This window comes from Thermobia domestica, chromosome 11 (assembly GCF_964235325.1).
Source record: "Thermobia domestica chromosome 11, izTheDome1.hap1.1, whole genome shotgun sequence".
NCBI lineage: Eukaryota > Metazoa > Arthropoda > Insecta > Zygentoma > Lepismatidae > Thermobia > Thermobia domestica.
This window is the reverse complement of record NC_137464.1, coordinates 65690858-65707565: the sequence shown is the minus strand read 5'-3', so window position 1 is coordinate 65707565 and position 16708 is coordinate 65690858. Positions and strand designations below refer to the sequence as shown.

At 33.5% G+C, this 16708-nt stretch overlaps 1 protein-coding gene across 1 annotated transcript in view; it reads left to right on the top strand.

The window, feature by feature from the left end:
• Task7 (TWIK-related acid-sensitive K[+] channel 7) overlaps positions 1 to 12817 on the top strand; it is a 156573-nt gene extending 143756 nt beyond the window's left edge. The window contains exon 5 of the mRNA XM_081730515.1: positions 1733 to 12817. Coding sequence (XP_081586641.1) covers positions 1733 to 2009 — 277 coding nt within the window. The 3' untranslated portion in view covers positions 2010 to 12817. The remainder of the gene's footprint in view (positions 1 to 1732) is intronic.
• The last annotated feature ends 3891 nt before the right edge of the window (positions 12818 to 16708 follow it).

Genomic DNA, 16708 nt, shown 5'->3' with positions numbered 1-16708 from the left:
CGATTGACAAAATTTAATTCAAGAAGTAGGTTAAATAGTGTTGGCAACATCAGTTGTTTTACATCTTAAATAACTTGAATTGTTTATGCTGAATAAAGTATGAAGAGTTAAGTTAAATAATTCTGTATGTAAGACACATATATACACTTAATATCAGGATTTGAAGAATGGCTTCAAAGTAAAACATCACTGGAGACCCAAAAAGCCAGGGAATGATTTTACAATGCGGAAAAGGGATGGGGGCTACAAGTCAAATTTACCGCCATTGGCGATGTGATTTCCCTGTGTAGAACTCTCGAACTGCCACTGCAATACTTCTCAACATCAATTCTGAAGTTTGTGTGTATATTCCAGCACTTCATGGTGTCTGTTTTAAATAAACTAGGGTTCCGATGGCGTAGTCAAGTTCCTACTTCAAGCTGCTCATATTCTCCGATCGAGAATGCTGCCCTCCGTTTTTTTTTTTTTTTTTATTTATTTATTTTTTTTATATATATATAACAGCAAAGTTATGTGCTCTCTCGAAGCGAACTCAGGAAGTATGCTGAATGTCGGAGTACATGCTACCCACAACTCACCAGAATGTCACGTGTTATGACAGAAGTATATGGAGTAGCAATGTCATGAAGCAGAACAATTCTTTCCGTAAAAAGTCTGGCGTCTTTCCTTCCGAAATGCATTTTGTGCGCTGCGATGTCGTGTTGCAAATATGAAATAAGTGGTCATCTGACGTAATAAACAGTCAATCAGTAGCATAACAGTTATCATCATTTCTACCTCACGGGCGAGTTTGGATGTTTTCAGGTCATATGAATGCAGGAATGACAAGTGCATCCATGCTTCGTTAACACTCACAATCCTATGCAAAAATGCATTCCCCTCGATTACATAATGTTGTGAATGAGTTAAACAATTGTGCGTATATTTATTTGTGCTTTATTAGTTAAGGTATTTATTTATAGAGTTATAGGATACATATTAAATATAATATTCATAGCTTGTATCCGCAATTAAGGATTTTGGTTGTTAAATTATTTCAATAGACTCCCTTACTTTCATCAGTAATTGCTGTACTTGACCCATTATAATACATTTCTGTCATGGCACGATGTAACATTGTTAATGAGACAAGTGTAGCAATTTTTAAAACAAGTTACTGCTTATATTCTTCAACTGAAAAGTGAATACAAGGTAAGAATATGATATCCGCTGAGGCACATGCTTCGTCCATGCTGAAGGATTACGGATTGCACCTCCTTAAGAATCCAGGAACCTCATTCTATAGCGATTTCCGTCAACGCAACGAAAAATTTACGTTTCAGTTTGATATGCGATACCACACATTGTTTTTAACTATAAAACATCAATAACGAAAATTTGCGTATTATTATTATTATTATTATTCAACACTAAAAGCTCTTAAACGCATATTTTTCTTGCATTGCAATCAGCAAATTTGCGAAAGTAGGAAATGAAACCCAATCTCTTCAAGTGTGTCATCATTTTGAATTTCTTCTTGAACGATTGCGTATACATGTCGGTTGCACTGACTTATTGGTATTGTAGATAATCTATAAAAGGAAACAAAAATATTAGTAAATTCTGTACCCTTTTTTGCTGTCATTCTTTGTATATATTTTTATAATTAATATTAACACAATGTAGTTGTGACCGAATTATTACTTTTAACAACTCTTCATAATTATTATTTTTCTTTATTTTCATTTACCAGGAATGCAGAAGATGTGAAACGCGAGGATAATGAACTTCAACCAGCATCGCAGCACGTTGTCACCCTTGATGGAGAAGTGATGGCAGTCAATGGAAAGCTTCTGGCAGGCCACGCCATCGTAGGTTCGGACAATGATCAAACTTCTGTGTGCTCCTGTACCTGTCTCGGCAGCCACCAACGACACGGAAGTCAACACTGTCACCATCTGTTGCCACTGGAGCCTATTTATAATCCGTCCAGTGCTACATTCAACCGAGCAAAAAGAGCCTCGGTTTAATAATAATCAATCAAATTACAAAATATTACACCAAAAAGCTGCTGATTTTGTTTAAACTTTTAAAGAACAGGAGCAATGTATTGTGAACTTACCAATCGTAAGGAGTCATTGTTTTCAGTGTATGTGCAAAGTTAGAGGTTTCGTATGAAGAACTGTTTGTTACATTCGCATAAAAGATTTGACTTTTAATATCGTCAGAGCCTGAAAAAAAATTGGAAACATCTTTTACAATCTTCTTTTAGAATAAAATGAACTCCCGAAAGATCGACGGACAATACTTTGTTTATCTCAAGTACTTCCTGTGGAATGTTTCCTAAAACAGTATTAATACACCGTACCTCCTTAAACATAATACGTACAATAACACATGCTAGTTAGGTATTCTAAAAGGACAGAAGTTATTAAAAGAGATATAACATTTATCCAAGACACAGACAATTTATTTGAAGATCGACCTATAAGGGTTGCCAAAACAGTTGCACATTCAGAAGGAAAGAGGTTAATACCTTCTTCGCCATGTTTTAAAACTTTTCTTTGCCCAAATCGGCAGAAAAAACATGATAATAGTAAGACTCGATGAGAGATAGAATAAACCTTTTGTCACAAGAATTGAACTATTTTACACACAGACATTTAAAATATTTTTCGTTTTCAACCGATCTACAGGATAAGCCATAAGTCACTTGACAAAACTGCATTTGTAATGAATTATTTATCAATTACGAAACCCCTCCATAATTATGTCTTTAAAGCACAGAACATATTACATCACTAATCTTGTGGCTAATAATTTATCAAACTCAGAAGTGATACGCTCTTTTAAATGTTCTAGATCCGTAATTTCATTGTCGCTATAGTGGTTCAGTCTTCAGAAAACGCTGTACAAATAAATCAATCGCATCGTATTAATTGTGGTTATGTAAGCACCACTTTTGAAGTGCAATCACACGATCATCCTTTGATAACTTTCTATTTCTTGTGAACTAATTCACAGATGTCACAAGGTTTAAATCATCTATAAAATCACTTCTTATATCGTATTATTCACAAATCACGTATTTTTTGCGTCAATTAGCTACTTCTACTCTGCTCAATTGAGAACAGAATAACTGTTAGTATCGTGTGACTTGTGGCCCACGCAATGTTTTGTGGTAATGAATACATATATGAGCAATTACATTAGTCTCTCTCTCTCTCTTTTTTTTTTTTTTTTTTTTTTTTTTGTTTGTTTCATATTTTACTAACAAAAGAAAAAATGAAACGTGACACATACATACCTACACATTCTATGTTTTAGCGCCTACTCAACACGCTACGAATTTTTAGCAGAAAAGTACATATACGACTTTCTCTCCCAAAGTTATCCATTAATATTTCTAATAGAATTAGTTCTGTTACTAATGGTATAAAGTATTCTGATAAACCTGTCATAGTTCTCCTATGCAATACACAATCAGTAAGATAAAATTTCTAGAACTAAGATGAACACCTCACCAAATATATAGCTAAGAGAATTCACTCAGTATCTGTTGTCAAAAGAATTACGCTACCTTTCATGTAAGAACACTTAAATAACGTTACTTTACTATTTGTTAAAGTCTGCATAAGTTAATTTCCAAAAAAGTTTCATTCATAAAAGCTGTAACGTTTTTGGGAATGAATTTATACATATAGGGTAAGCCTAAATAATGTTCTCGATTTCAATGGTAGGTTTTACCAATTTAATCAAACGCAAGTAAACATAATAAAAATGTATCAAATATTTTTCTTACGCACTACGGGTAATGATTGTGCAACCCATACACAACACGTAGCACGTAAAATATGTATTCAAGTTCCTGACAGAATCTGGCTAGTATGACGGAATCGATCTCTGGAACGGCTGCAGTGATGTCTACGCACAGATCACAATCCTTAATGAAACCTCATTATAAAATCACACGGGTAAGATCTGAGGACTGCTGTGGCCAACGTATCAGTTCTTGATTTCCACAGTTATGCGGTCAGTCTAGCTTTGAGTTATTAAGATAACCTAAATGATGTGATGGCGAACCGTTCTATTGAAAGACGAAATCAGTAATATCTTCCTCAAGCTACAGGAAGAACCATTTTAACAGTACAAATACCTAGCTCTTGTACTACTCGGAAGTGAACTTCTGCGGACTCCTTATGAAGCTTGTGTGGATAAGCTTCAATGTTTCTCGATGGACATTCCATCGATTTTTGCTTGCAAATGCAGCCAATCCTGAAAATGCCACTTTTTAATTTGACTTGTCGCAGGCAGTAACAATTCCAAATTTTGCATGGAAATGTCATTGAACCCAATCACGACAAACTTATTAAAATAAAAAATCAAAGGCACAGTATGTTTAATGTTGTCTATTAGCCGCCATTTTTCTTTTACTTCGAGTAAATTTATTCTGACAGACACCAGTGTAACTAACATGAAACTAGCTGTGGGGAAATAAACGTCGAGATGTTATATTCTAAAGCAAATTTCTCGCAACAAGATAGATTCATTACGTTTCGTTTAACACTTCACTGAAATCAGGAATATAGTTTAATTTGCCCTGTATATAAATATGTATTTCAATTCAAAATACTGATAAGTTGAGATAATTTACGCCAGTTGCACTTTAATCATTTATGGCAAATACGTATTATATTTAAGAGCAACTTATTTGTAAGCCTACCTCGGTTAGGATGAGCAGCATTAGGGTGATGGGTCTCATGATGTGTTGACTGCATGTCCCTTCAATTTAAAATCGCCAGCTGGGCGGCTTAAGCCCTTTGGAACTTCATACCAGGGAGTTCATATATAAAATAGTTCGGAATTACTATTACACCTATCCGTCACATCAAATATTTTCAAAACTAAAATGTTTATTTCTATTGTCACATGTCCTGGTTTTCCGAGATTGTCACCGATTTTGAATTCACTGTTCCCATGTTCCAATAGATTCATACGGAACGGCCAGAAGGCCCGATTTTAAGAAATAGATTTCTTTTTATTTTATAAATACCCATTTTGAGGTCCTTACTTATTGTTAGTAAATGTACTACGGTACTTAATTTAATCCAAAGTAATTGAACAATTTAATTAATGGGATATTTTTATAATCACAGGGAACTTTCGGTACCTAACTACGTGAGGATTGTAATACTGGAAATTGCGAAATAACTTCTAGAGATGGACAGAATAGAATACTTTTGCAAGTCGAATCTGTACGCGAGTTTGCAGCGATAAAATCGATTCTGGACTCGGATCGGAATCGGTTTTCTTAGCATCTAATACTCTGCCCTTCCCCTTGCGCCTTCTGCGCTTGCAATCCAACAGAGCATTAGGGACAGGAACTCTCTTGGTAAGAATTTCTATATTTTAACGAATGTCCCGGTTTTAGTTCCCAAATTTGTCAGCCTGACCTCTTATAAAGATACCTTAAAATATTTATCTTAACTAGTATGGACTCTGCTACAGTACAGCGTCGTTTTTGGTTACTATACTGAATTAATAAATATAATACATGGTTTATATATTTATTGCCAATAAAAACATGTTCCAATGTTTTGTTTCCCCCTTCCATAATCAATACAGAAGTATTGAAAAAACGATTAAAATTAATGTTTTGATATTTATTTCTTCTTTTTAAATAAGCTATCATTCAAAATTACTAAATAAAAAATATTTCGCATCGATTTATCATAATTATTGATTGTCTTTAGGTAACAGTTAAGTAGTCATAAAACCATTTCTCTCAATCAATTCGAAAAGGCATTGAGGTAAAGGAATTTTTAATTAAACCATCCCATAGAAAAATTATTTTGTTCCTTAGTCCAGCAAATAGAATATTAATTTTCTGCTAATGTTTCCATATAAATATACAACTCAGCTGATATGACATTTCTGGAAATATAAAATACAAATTATGGTAGACGCAATAAGAAATTTCAAGTTATTAAAATTATTTTGACACGAAAATAATTTATTCAAGAATTGCATACATCTCATGCCTTTCAGTTTTGTTAAATAATACATAATCCTGATTTAACATATTCCACTTATTTTGATTTAAATGTGTGATTGAAACTTTGCCATGTTTCGACTTAATATATTAAGAGAAGACGCTCTACGTAAAAGAAATGTAAATAATATTGTTTACTACCACTGTCGTAAACACTTGCAATGCAAAATAACACAAACAATTAACATCTGAACACTTAATACATCTGGACATAGCATTCATGTGATATTGTATTTTGAAGTGTTAACGTTTACAGTAAAAGGGAGTATATCTCAATACCTTGATTTATGATCTTTCAAAAACAACGTAAGTCTTCCCTTCCTAAGCATTCTTCCAACACATTATTTTGTATGTCTTCGAACAGCAACCGTGTTCATATAATGACTTGTGAACAAACTCAGAAAAAACAAATGAAAATGACTTGTTACTCAAGTGAACGCACCCTGTTTATTGTTTGCAGCTTTCTTTTATTTATTTAATTTTAGCAATATTACAAACATGAGCAAAAAATATAAAAATATTCATTGTTATCTTGAAAGTTGTCTTTCGCTTGTAAATATGATTAAATATTACAAAGATATTTCTTATAACCGTTTTAAATGTTACTGAATCAAATGACTACACTGTGAATACCTTCCTTCTTCATTGACCACTTTAAGAAGAGTGGAAAAATTATACATAAAACTTATTTGGGGTTAGGAAATGCAGTTTCAAAACTTATAAGGAAATTGCTATGACTGAATGATAGAGTGCTCATTTCTGTATGATGAGTTGTAGGTTCGATCTCAATACATGTTAAATTGTGATGGACTACACATTGTCTTCTTGGGAGTTCTTTCACATTTCCTTCCACTCAATCAACACTCACTAACATTTACAAACCGTTGAGCAAAACTGCAATATTTTAATGATCTCTTTCACTTCTGAAGCTTATAATTCAATATATGAGAATATTACTATGAAATATTACATTTATTTTGATTATTGAACACTTCATAAATCGGATAAAGCTGGCTTGAACACAGGGCTGTTAAGAGAAGGAAAATCGTGGAAACTTCCTACACAACTGGAGTCAAATATTGTTTAAAACATCCGTCGATTTACAACATTTCTAATGTTCCACAACTCTTGTCACAAACTAATCTCGAAAAGAACTTAGACACAACCGTTGTATAAATAAAGTTGTTGTAAAACAATGAACAGATTTAGCAGATACCTCCAAGCATAAATCGAGAATTCTCTAATGTTTCGCACATGATTTTACGGGAAATAAACACGTTTGTGCACGATAATAATAATAATAATAATGATATAAAAAACTAAGTATATTTATACTGAATTAAAAGAATAATGATACGAAAAATTAAGTCTTCCAAGAATCACTTGGAAATATGAGAGAATTCTATATTTATTAAAAAGTATGGACTTGACATAATAACACAAAAAATATATATTCATAAAGAAAGTAATGCAACTGATGATGAAAACGTGTAAATTGCAGAATTAAGGATTTTTTTTCAAGGCAAGTAACGGTATTTATAGAATGAGTATTTGTAATATGCAATTTACTGGAAAAGGCACAGTATATATAATATGATTTATTCTACAATAGAACAATGTTTTGTATGTCAAAAAAACGTAAATAGTTGTATACGTACAATTGTAAACATGTTCACATACATTGTTATTAATTGTACAAAATATTTATTGTGGTGCCACTGAAAAATGTGCTGTGATTGTATATGAAATGTTGTATTGATCAAATGTCGTGTATTATGTGGTGATAAATGTACAATAATTATTTTTTTAGGTATGAAGCAAGAGGAAAGATATATAAATATATACATATAATACAAAATACATAAAGCTGTTGTGTTTAAGAAAGCTGGTATAGAAAGAATAATTGTTTTGTAGGGACATTAAGTGTGTCTTGTATACACCAAATGAAACGTTTGAGGCAGTTATGTACACAACATTCTCAAGTATCATCACATCACTCTGTAGTGGTATGTTATTCCTTTATAAATTGAACATAATAATGACTTCTATATTACAATGGCCGAAACACATTGACTGCACCTTAAATTACAAGACTAGAACAATAAATTAAAAATGTTTATTGGTCTATTCAGAGTAGATAATTAAAAGTACGGTAGAAAATAAAAGCATCCTATGTATTGATGAAATTCAGAAAATTGAATTTTCATTTTCTACCAAAAATGTTTGCACATTCTTACGTGCAGTAACATTGACATGACAGACCTGCGTCGAGTAAGTTCATTTTTTTATTGCTATTTTTTAAAAAGTAACTCGGTTTGATCTAGTAGTGGAATAATTTGTTTGAGTTGCCTTATTTCTTAACCTTCTCGATACACGCGTGGCATTTAAACACATAAAGCCATCCTTAAAGATGATATATATTCTAGTAGTTGACTATTTTACTATTTCACACCATTCTCTGCATTCTCTTGTCTGATGAATATAGATCTCTGATCTCAATCTTTTGTTTATAGATACTGTATCATACAAATATGCATGGTATCATTACAAAAAAATTAAATTAAAGGCCAAAGAATCAAAATCATACCTGAATAATTTAAGTATCTTATATAAACTTAAAAAGTTCATGTCGGGGGAAGTAAATGTTAAAAATGCCTGATCACAGGAATCACTTTCTGCACATCATTATGGTCAAACCATTTGACTGGATAAATGTTTAATAAGTATATATACTGTAGATATATATACAACTGCGTCATTATGATCCGATCATATTATAAGAAAGTTGACCAAGTTGTTTTAATCAGATGTTTTTGTTTTTTTTTTTAAACGTAGCATAACACGCATTTAAGGTCAAACTAAAATGAGTTGTCCCTTGCACCTACTTACTGAAGAAAAATTGTTTCTAAAGCATTGCATAATATAAATCTATTATTTATAAGAAAAATTATTATTTCAGGTATTCTTTTTTATATATCATGCACTCAGTTTATCTAATTCGTAGACTGACAAATAACTTATAAAATAAACTTTAACACTTGAGATATTTTCATTATCAACAAAATAAGGTTGTAAACACACAAACTTAAATGCGCGCTAAATATGTGTTTTTATAATATAAAACTTCCATGGACCATAAAATTGTGAACTCTAAATCAAAATTCGAGGTCAATCATAAGGAAATTTTATATGAAATTTTGACAAATAAATAAATAAATAAAAGCTTCTCGACCACACTGAAAAATTACTTTTTAATAATCGTTGATAGTAAAGTCATTCATTTGTCCTTCTTGTATATCGGCCATTTTAATATTTAATATATATATCTTATTTCTCTATTTGCACTTTCCCATAGTTGTAAATTAACATTTTGACAATATTTTCTTAACCTTTCTAATTACATATTGTCTTTTAAGGGGAACAATTACGATTTTACTCTTCTATTTTTCTAGTACCCAAATACTTTCTACAAACAAACAAAAAATCTTTTCTCGTATTCTTTCTTATATTCAAAATTATAGAAGTCTATTCAACTTCGCCATAACGCACAAATATCTCAAGAATGGCATGTAAAAAGTGTAAATCATTTAGTTTCATTACACATAGATCCAAACTTCCTTCGAGGGCGTATTATTAATACAATTATTATTTATTGTTGTTTTATTTTTCTCTTTCTTTCAATTCAGCATTAACTTTTATCTTTATTCCCTGCATGATCCAGTTATTTTTATCTTCTGTATCTTTGTACGTTTATTTTCTCATGGTTTAGTTTGCTTTGTAAAGACACTAATACTTTCCTTGAAACATTGATTCTTTCTTCTCTCCCTTCCCAAACATTCGAATGGGCAAACCTACACGACATTCAATAGAAGCAAATTTGCCGAAATTCTTGAATTCATGAGATTCATCACAGGTAATAGCATAAGCTATTTTTTCTGTTCCTTGAGGCACTTACAAGAGGGTATCAATATGCTTTTAACTTCGCATCACAAACATAACTGAACCACATCATGAAACCTGTAGGATTTATATATATATATATATATATATATATATATATATATATATATATATATATATATATATATATATATATATATATATATATATATAATCAAATAATATACTTATCCAGAATGATCTGAGTTTACGTTACAGAAGAATGCCCTGTCATTGCTTGAAAACAGTGTTCTAGAGCTCGAATCACCCTGTCGACTTCTTTCAGTTCTTGGAAAAAATAATCTGAAGGGTCGAGGTCCGGTGAATAATGAAGATGAGGTAACAGTTCGAAACTACACTACTGCCTGATAAATGTGATTGTTTTGTGGACCTGGTGAGCTGGTGCATTATCCACTACCAACAACATATCTTTTGTCACTTTTTCACGACGTTTCTTCTTCAGCACATCATGTAGCATTTTAAGAGACGGAGTAGTAATTTTCAGTGACGTTGCGGCCTGAGATTGGATATTTGGTGAGGTTCACACCTTACAATCCGTGAACGTTCACGGAGGACTAAACACGGTCTTTTTTTAGGTAGTGAGACAATGCTTCAATATTCATGGTCTTGCTCTATGGATCATATTAATCCTTTAACTACCAATTTTTTTTTAATGTGAACATGTACGACTCCTTTATAAAAATATGTACGTCTCCTTTAATCTGGGATATTCTTGACATCTGTACACAGTTTTGGAAACTGAACACAGTCTCCTGGTCACATTTGATCCGATGGGAGAATAACATGTATTTTTTTTTTTAAAGAATTTTTAAAACCAAATTCCCAACGATGTTTGAATTATTCGCATGGGACACATCTATCCCGTTGGTAGTCAAAGGATTAATAAACTCAGCACGTGGTCACTGTCCTAAACGCAGAAGAAAAACACCTTCCTTGGAGTGACATAGGTCTAATACAGAGGAAGCATATTCCTAATGTGGTTCTCCCTGAAAAGGCAACAGCAACCAAGATGCCATCGTGTTACCTTAGACTACTACAGATGGTTGTTGCGGTGTGGTGAAACCCAAATCATAATCGATATCAAATTTGCTCACAATTGCAGAACAAGGTTTTCCTTCTTTCGACTAGTCTTCAATGGAAATATGACCATATTTTAATGTTTTCACAGTGCTGACGGATGGTATATCTTCACCATAAACACTTTTTTCACTTCATCGTTGATCTTGGCTCCCTTGGTTTTTAGATGTAGAGACTCTATCATCTTGTATAATCTTACATCTTCCTCCATTGTGAATAATGTGACTAAGGGACACTTCAATTCGAAAAGACAAGAAAAAAAATCACACAATAAATCCTACAAGTTCCATTAATGTAGTTCAACTATTTCTATATGACGAAAGAAAAAACATCATATTCCATTGTATTAATACATTTAAACGTTATTAAAAACTAGCAGCGTTCACCCCGCTTCGCTGCGGTCACCCCGGAACGCAATAAACTTTGTTACTTAGATAATTTTTACTTTTTCGCTTTCAAATTGCAAGCGCCTGTCATTTATGTTAACCCGCCGAGTCACGTGGTCATGCGGGTTGCATATACATACGTTTATTTTTACCTATGATGAACTATGGAGACTTGAATGGTCCATTATCTCAAGACACTGGTAATTAAAAATTAAAGTGATATGATAAAAACCATCTAGGGTCCAAATCCTAACAACCCCCCAAAAATGAAAGAAATCGGTTCAGCCGTATTAGCGTGATGAGTTCACAAAGGATTTGTACGTTCTCTTTTATATATATAGATAACACCCATTTTATTTATTTATTTATTTATTTTTTAATAACTGATGTTAACAAGGAATACATTATTTTTACTTTAGTTTCACAAAAGTTATGAAAAGAAAACCTCTATTTAGGCTGTGAAAACATTTTTAGAATACCTTGAGAGCAATTTGGAAGAATACAGTACTTTTTTTTCTCTGTTAGGCACAGAAATTAGTGGAATCAATGGAAAGTTAGGTCCATTAGGAATACAATTTTCGTGTCGTTTATTGCTGTTTACAATAATTTGAAATAAACAAATATTCCATAATCAAATATGAACTGCAAAACTTCATTTGAACACTGGACATTCATATTGCAGACACAGTTTACATTTTGGAGTTAAATCAAAAAATAAAATGAAATAGCGTACTAAAAGATTAACTTTACAGTGTATGTACTTCGTTCGTAAAAGCTATCTTTTCTAACTTGAAACGCTTTCTATATGTCATTCTTATTATTTAAAAGAAAAGAAAACTGCCAGTATTATTTTTCATATGTATTACCACTTAAATCATGGAATAAAAAGTATATAAGATATTTAAAATAATTATTTAATATACGTAATAATAATAATATATTAACATCTATGCCTTTCTCTATAAATGATAATTAAATTTTATCAACAATTCTGCTATTATTATTCCACGTTATTATGTTTATATACACTAAAATAGTAAATTTATTTGAAAATATTAATAGCATAATACAATAATATTACAGCACTCTTAGTTAAAATATAATGAAAATTTTTTCATGGCATATCAAGAGAATTTTTATCGTCGAAGTAAAGTGACCTCATTCGCATAAATTCCAACTTATTAAAAAAAAAAAATATTGTAAAATAATCATGTTTTACTAGACGATAATAATCATATCTGCCTCAAACCAAAGATTGTTGTCAATTTTGTACTGCTTTACATCAGTAAATAGATAAGAAATGTTATAATAAATGTGTATATGTTTACACTTTCTTATAAAATAAAATGTATGTTATACACAACCAGGTGATTTTTCTTTGTTGCTTTTCTTCTCGAACAATATGATTATCGAAGGGTCCATATTTCATTATTTGAGAAAGTTCTTTGCACATTATGCTCATTGAGAAATTTATATCAATATGTAGGACAGCTTACTATATATTACGTTCATAAAAGGATTCTTATTCCAATATTTTTGAGGCATGTCCTTGAATACTATAAATATACCACATTGACTTGACACCTAGTCTCATGTTCCAAGCGCTGCTATCGGCTGTAGGAATTCCACTCTCTTTGGCGTAGACGGCTGCAAGGCTCTCTCGCTTAGCAACAGCTGAGCTCTTATTGGCTCAACGCGTGGGTGTGTTGAGGGTGTGAGCTTTAGTTCGCATTTTTGTCACGGCTCAAGACATTTTGGCAGCACTATACGCTCATTCAATTGTCACTATTACTTGAATATCATTAAGAAACTCATACTTTACAATTTAGGAAAGTTCCTTGTACACTATGCTTATTCAGTGATTCATAGATCGTTATTTAAAGACAGTTCTGGAATATTACACTCATCGAAGGATTCATAGTTAATATTTGAAGCAGCTCTTCAACTATTATATTCACCGAGGAACTCATACTGTATTTGAAATGTACTTCGAATGTTAAGCTCACGATGGAACTCATACCTCACAATAATAAGAAAATGAAAGAGGACGATGAGGAGGCTATGAGAAATTAATTTAGCATGTGGAAGATCAGCAGCATCTGTTGTTAGTTTAAGGTTTTAATTAATTAATTAATTAATTAGATCCTAATGTCCCTTTTTACTACCGAGACTATATGAGACGGAAAGTACTGGTGAAAGTAGGATCCGAACCATTCTTTTCTGCGCAAATATCTCCAATGAGTTTTGGACAAAATTTGCGGCGTCTTGGAATTCAGAGAAAAGAGATTTCAAGAGCATAGCTTATATTCGCACTGAAATAGGTCTTGGCAATCGAAAAATGAGATATGCATTGGCTCAACTCTGACTTTTGATCATGTACTTCCGATAGTTTATCTTAGGTTCCCTATATTTGGGTTTACAGTCATGTTAAAAATATTGTAATATTCACTTACTTTTCTAAGAATTATATATACAGAGACATATGAATTTAATGAAAACAGCTAAAAGGAACGTAACTACGAGATTAATACAGTGTTGGACTACCTTTCGCTCTCTGCTCTGATGACACGTGGAATGGTACCAAATGGAATATTAGACCATTACGCATGTAGTGTATAACTCAGTTCCGTGAAAGAAGAGCCGGAAATATCCGCCAGATTCGTGTCTCCAAAATGGACCATAAATGTTCAATTATGTTCAGGTCCGGGGACTGAGAGGCCAGGGGAAATGTTCAACTTCATCCCGATATTCCTTAAACTACGCTGTAACTGCCCCCCAGCTGTGTGAATCGCCGCCATCCTGGAAAATGGCGTAATTGCCTAGAAACAAAATCTGGGCCACAGGGTGCATATAGTTGCCTAAAATAGCGACATATTCGTAATCATGGGCAGTGACGCAACCAGTAAGCATCAGCACAGGGCCCACTGAAAACCAGAATATTGTGGCCCACAGCATCGCTCCCGCCGCCATGTTTCAAGGTTGGATGGAAATATAGTGGATCATACGCCTCTTTGGGTATCCCTTTCACACACAAACATGGCCTGTGGTTTGAAATAACGTCCACTATGATTCAGCCGACCATATCACACGTTTCCGGTCATCAGCGGTCCATATTTCATGTTCACGGCACCACTGGCGTCACGCTAAAACGTTATGGTTCCTTGTCAGCTGCTCCTACAATCCGACCTGAATGTCCATGTAACTCGCAAAGCTAAGGCTGTCAACATCCTGCTTGATTTCCTTCGTCACTTGCAATGCATTTTCACGACGGTTCTGAGTAACAACTCACTCTAATGGTCAATGGAACTTGTCACTGGGGTTTTTCTTCCGACCAATGTTCCTCTTCGGCGATCTGATTTTGCCGTGAGTTTTGTCACTCGCGACACGCCTAAATACATTTGCAACTATAGTTACCATATAATTGAAAAACCAACAATTTGCCTCCTTTGGAAATCAGACAGATCCCATATTTTATACTATCACTGCCTCCTCAGCTCACTGCACATTGCTGTTCTATTGGTTCTCAAGTAGAACAGAGTACGTTCTAACACAACGCCTCGCCGCCTGACTGTTGCTAACCCCACATCTGACGTGTTTCCAACTCCAGATCCATTAAATTGATAAATATCTGTACATATCGTATATTTTATGTGCATTTGATTCATCCATTTTGGTTAAAGTTCAATAAGGACGTCAGCAGCGACGCTGTTTGTCCCCATCACGATAAGTTCAGTGGCCAACATACGCTGCACATTAAAAATCCATAATAGAACTTCTAAAAGTAGAAGTGTGAATCAAATAAACAATTTACAAATTAAGAGAATACGCCCAAAAACAATATGAATTATAATACAAGTCATAAAAAGGACAAAGAAATAAATAAGAAAATCTAAAATGCATATATAACAAGAAAATTGCTCAAAAATACCAATAACAGAAACTTACTACAGGAATAAATCTAAAAAGAAAATCCCTCAGAGTTCGTTAACAATTCTAATCGCACGAATAAAGGTGAGAATATTGTCACTAAAGACAGCATTATCCCTCAAAACCTATACTTTTGGTAATTCTAAAGTTTCCTAAGGTTCGATTCATCTCGGCATTCCATTAAGAATGTGCTAAATATTCAATGGAACAATACAATATTCACAACACGGTCAGTTAGCGCCACGAACTAAATAGGAATAGGTGAGATGGTAGCTCCAATACGCAAGCGTGTAAGGATCGTTTCATTTCAGCAAGTAATACGGGACGTAATCTGCCAATTGCCCAAAATAGGTTTTACTGAATACAATTTGGAGAAAGACTTGAATTTTTCCTGGCAACGTGATTTTAATAAGTCTTCTCGGGCTATCAGCCAGGTTAAGATATTGACATCCGATGTTTCGAATGCAGACATCGCATTCATCTTCAGGGATTGTAACGAAGAGAAAGGAGACATAAGCAAGTATATATATATTGTGACTGCTTAGGCGCAGAGCTATGAAGGGGGCTGGTGATTGGCTGAGGGATGCTTCCAGTGAAAGACGACCTTCACTTGCGCACTCCTGGTGTATACCGTATACCATGTGAATGTGGCAAAGCATACATAGAACAGACTGGATGTACAATAGAACAACGATGCAAAGAATGTAACAGATACATAAGACTTCAGCAATCTAAAAGTCAGGACTAGCAGAGCATAGCCTACAGCTTGGATACAGAATTGATTTTACAAATACCACCACAGTAGCCAAGTTCAGCAATTTTTGGGACAGAACAATAAAAGAAGGGAGATGTACTGGACTGGGAAGAGAACAGTCTCAATAGAGACAATGGGTTTCAGTTCAGTCCTATTTGGTCGGCTCTTTTCAGGCACAAGAACAGACATTCAACAAAGCAATTTCTCGGAGCCATAACAACAGTTAATTAGGAGCTAGTATCTCTCAGCCAATCAGAAGCCAGCATTTACCTCAGCCAGCCAGCATGTCAATATCTTCACCTGGCTGATAGACCGAGAAGACTTATATGAATACAATTTACAAAGATAAGTTAAAAGCCATGGAATATTTTCAAACCCAAACAGCAGGCACATGTATACGTTGTGATCTACCGTACGTACAAGACAAAACTGGCCCAAGAGGTGGTGTTGCAAGGGGAAAATTTAATAAGAAGGGCGCCATTCCATCAGTATCGTTAGTCAACTTTAAGTGGCAGTGACGATGAGTGCTCAACATCATCTGATACATGAACTGTTAGTGCATGAGTTCGAATG